The following is a 3,160-nucleotide window of genomic DNA, read 5'->3' as shown; positions in this document are numbered from 1 at the left end:
AAAGGGTTTACTGTTCTGCTGCTGAGTTTGTTCCTTGTTACTGTGTGATAATGTAATGTATGTAGATATTTTAATTTGCATGCAGACTCTTTTATATTCTGTAGCAAAGTTTACTGTCTGTGGTGTGACCAAAGATCATAACTGTTAGTAATTTTAGGGAGTATATGTTTTCAAATAACATACATTTGTTAGGGTTTTGAACCCATGTTAAATGTTATACTTCAATTCTCTGTGAGCAAATACTTTTATGAATTCTGTCTATTTTCACCCCACATATTTTGAATATTGAAAAATTAAAATATTAAATATTACTTGGCTTTCATCATTGCGCTTCCCTATTGAACAACTGGAACTGGAACTAAAGGAAATATCGCGGTGACGAAAACGTATGTCGCTCATGGAAACGGCGCCTCGCGCCTCTTTTTCAGATTGTCGTCTGCTCATAACTTCCTGCTTCCTCTGGGCAAAGTGCACAGCTAGCAGCCGATTCGCCGTCGTCCTAGACGGCATACATTCCATGCAAGACATTCCTACGACATAGAATTATGGACAAGATACTAAAGGGAATCATGAAATATCGTTTCACGGATAGGAAGACGATGGTCGAGCAGTTTAAACAAGTTGCTAATAACCCAACGGTAAGAGGGATGAAGTGACATGCATGTCCAAAGTGTCGTCTGCACTGACCTACATTTGCCCGAGATTTCTACTTTTCACCAACTGCCGTAACCTTTTCACAAGTACAAAAAAATGATTTAAATTAGCCTTATGCCAAAATATTAAAAGCTATACTTGCGGCGTAATGGTTTTTGAACCATCTGTTTTTCTGCGAACCTGATAAGTGACTTTTAAGTCACCGATTTACATGAAGTATAGGTTTGTCATGTTGCTTTACTTGCTGATTTGGTTCTAAATGTAAACATCTGGCTAAGGTTAGATCGTCCATGTAGATGTACTTTGAACCCTTTTCGTTAAATATTTACAAAGTATGATTCTTTAATCGGCTTGTTATTAGACTCCAAACCATCTTAATATTTCTTTAAAAACTTTATAACTTGATGACATTTCATAGAATGGTCTGTAACCATGGAAAAAGGAGTATGCCTTGTCAAGTTAGTTTTCATGCCTCCATTTTCAAAATGTAGAAATTGATCTTTTTCCAATTATACTGTGAAAGTTGAGATCTAGATTTTTAATTTTGATTGTAGCCTAAAGCGGTTTTTTTCACCTGCATGGACAGTAGAATGATTCCCACAAGATTCACAGAAACAAATGTCGGAGACATGTTTGTAGGTATGTAATCTGTCCTCTGTTCTTGGATTTGCTGAAATTACTCGTGAAGTTGTGAGAGGCTTTTTGTAACCATAACTAAAATGTTTGATTTATCACAGTTCGTAATGCTGGGAATATAATTCCTCATTGTGGACACTTCCTTGATGAGTACCATACAAATGAGCCAGCAGCTTTGGAACTTGGTTGCATAGTCAATGATATTCGCCATATTATTGTCTGTGGTCATTCAGATTGTAAGGTAATGTTTTATTTTAATCAATATATTTTTTTAAAGGAGTTGTAGATTGACAGTTCTTAGCAAGTTCATTTTATGTAATTCATTTCCAGGCCATGAATTTGCTCTATGCTTTGCGAGACGCAGAGATGTCTTCTCAAACCAACCGAAGACTTTCTCCGCTTCGATCTTGGCTCTGTACTCATGCCCATTCATCACTGGAAAAGTTTCAGCAGTTAGCTTTAACTGGGTACCATAGCCCTTTAATATTTCAGGCTGAAACTCCAATGCGCAAGTTCGTTGCTTACATTGACCCAGATGACAAATTTGCTATCCCAGATAAGCTATCTCAAGTCCATTGTCTGCAGCAAATGCAAAATATTGCTAGCTATTCTTTTCTGAAACCACGTTTAGAAAAGCATGAGTTGCATATTCATGCTCTCTGGTTTGATATTTATTCAGGTGATATTTATTATTTTAGTCGTGGTGAAAAACGCTTTGTGGAAATAAATGATAGCACCATTGATCCTCTACTAAAAGAAGTAAAGCGGTATTATTCATGATTTAGTGCACTGTGATATTATTCATGGTTATTCTATACTGCCCAGTGGTCAGCAAGCATGACATTTTTGAAATAGTTGTTTCTGTGTTGCCTGCCAAACTGTGCCAAATGATTTAAAAAAAAACAAAAACTTTTGAGTAACTTGCTAAACCAACTAGCTATTTTATTGTTTTACTGTTTCTTATTTTACATTTTTTTTACTTGCATTGTTATCTTACAACATTCCATTTGTTGCTCTGATTAGCTGTAATATCAACAAAAGCATTCCTTTTTCTCAATGTCTTCCAGCAATAATTGTCTTCCTCTCTATATTTTTAATTTATTGTAAATAATATGAGTAGTTTTTGTGCATTTTTCTCTTGACTGTTGCGTCTAGTGGCACATAATAACCAATTGCCGAACTCTCTCCAAAAACATTTCATGACACCATTCCTTTATAATGTTTTTTAAAACCTGAAAAATGATGTTCATTGTTAGAGATATTGTATATTTTCTTTAATTACTGTTTTGTGATGACTGCTGTGATGAAGTGTTCTTATTACTTTCTTTTTAAATGATTAGAGGTTTTAAGTGTTCAAATTTTTGAATGTGAACTGTGGAGTTGTTGTTTTTTTTATTTTTGTGTCAGATGGTACGAACTAACTCTTGTATTTATTATTGCAATGATGAAGGTATTTGGCAGAGTGGATGTTTACATGACTTTTGGTCAGATGAAGTTATTTCCAAAATAAATGCACATCTTCAAGGAAATTCCAATGTTATCTCTAGTCAGCATTCTTTTCAATTACCTTTGAGAAATGAGCATTTTCAACGCGTATACGTGGAATCAAGCCACAGTGTATATGCATCAGATAACAGCGAGCTGCGCGGACTTTGCTGCATGTGAGTGTTTCCATCTGGGTTGCCCGCCTCCAGATAGGCCACCCATTCGACACATCTTTCTTCGCTTCTCGCGAGGTTCGCCTCTCCCATGGGATGGGGGGCTGTTCCCACATTGCACGTAGGGTTTAGGACTCCACACACATCACGTAGAATTTGGGTCATTCGAACAATTTGCCGTGTTTTCAAAGAAAATTTACAGGGTACCGATT

General features: G+C 36.1%; 1 protein-coding gene across 4 annotated transcripts; it reads left to right on the top strand.

Annotated features, from left to right (window-relative positions):
- Positions 1-414: 414 nt before the first annotated feature.
- On the top strand, positions 415-2,819 carry LOC113216899 (beta carbonic anhydrase 1). Of its 4 annotated transcripts, none has more exons than XM_026436732.2 (4): positions 415-638; positions 1,209-1,293; positions 1,392-1,531; positions 1,621-2,819. In XM_026436732.2, the coding sequence occupies exons 1-4, from the start codon at positions 546-548 to the stop codon at positions 2,068-2,070; spliced, it is 768 nt and encodes a 255-aa protein (XP_026292517.1). In that variant the 5' UTR covers positions 415-545; the 3' UTR covers positions 2,071-2,819. The 4 variants fall into 4 exon arrangements, with proteins under 4 accessions (XP_026292517.1, XP_026292521.1, XP_026292519.1 ...); XM_026436736.2 differs by lacking the exon at positions 415-638 and adding an exon at positions 684-876; XM_026436734.2 differs by lacking the exon at positions 415-638 and adding an exon at positions 899-1,112.
- Positions 2,820-3,160: the final 341 nt, after the last annotated feature.

Source organism: Frankliniella occidentalis, unplaced genomic scaffold (genome assembly GCF_000697945.3).
Source record: "Frankliniella occidentalis isolate FOCC.00 unplaced genomic scaffold, Focc_3.1 Scaffold15, whole genome shotgun sequence".
Lineage (NCBI taxonomy): Eukaryota > Metazoa > Arthropoda > Insecta > Thysanoptera > Thripidae > Frankliniella > Frankliniella occidentalis.
The sequence above is the reverse complement of the archived record's forward strand: the minus strand, read 5'-3'. Positions and strand labels throughout refer to the sequence as shown.

Coding starts and splice junctions, on each gene's coding strand:
- LOC113216899 (XM_026436732.2), top strand. CDS start 546: ATGGACAAGATACTAAAGGGAATCATGAAATATCGTTTCACGGATAGG. Junction 1,294..1,391: donor TGTCGGAGACATGTTTGTAG/GTATGTAATCTG, acceptor GATTTATCACAG/TTCGTAATGCTGGGAATATA. Junction 1,532..1,620: donor GTGGTCATTCAGATTGTAAG/GTAATGTTTTAT, acceptor ATTCATTTCCAG/GCCATGAATTTGCTCTATGC.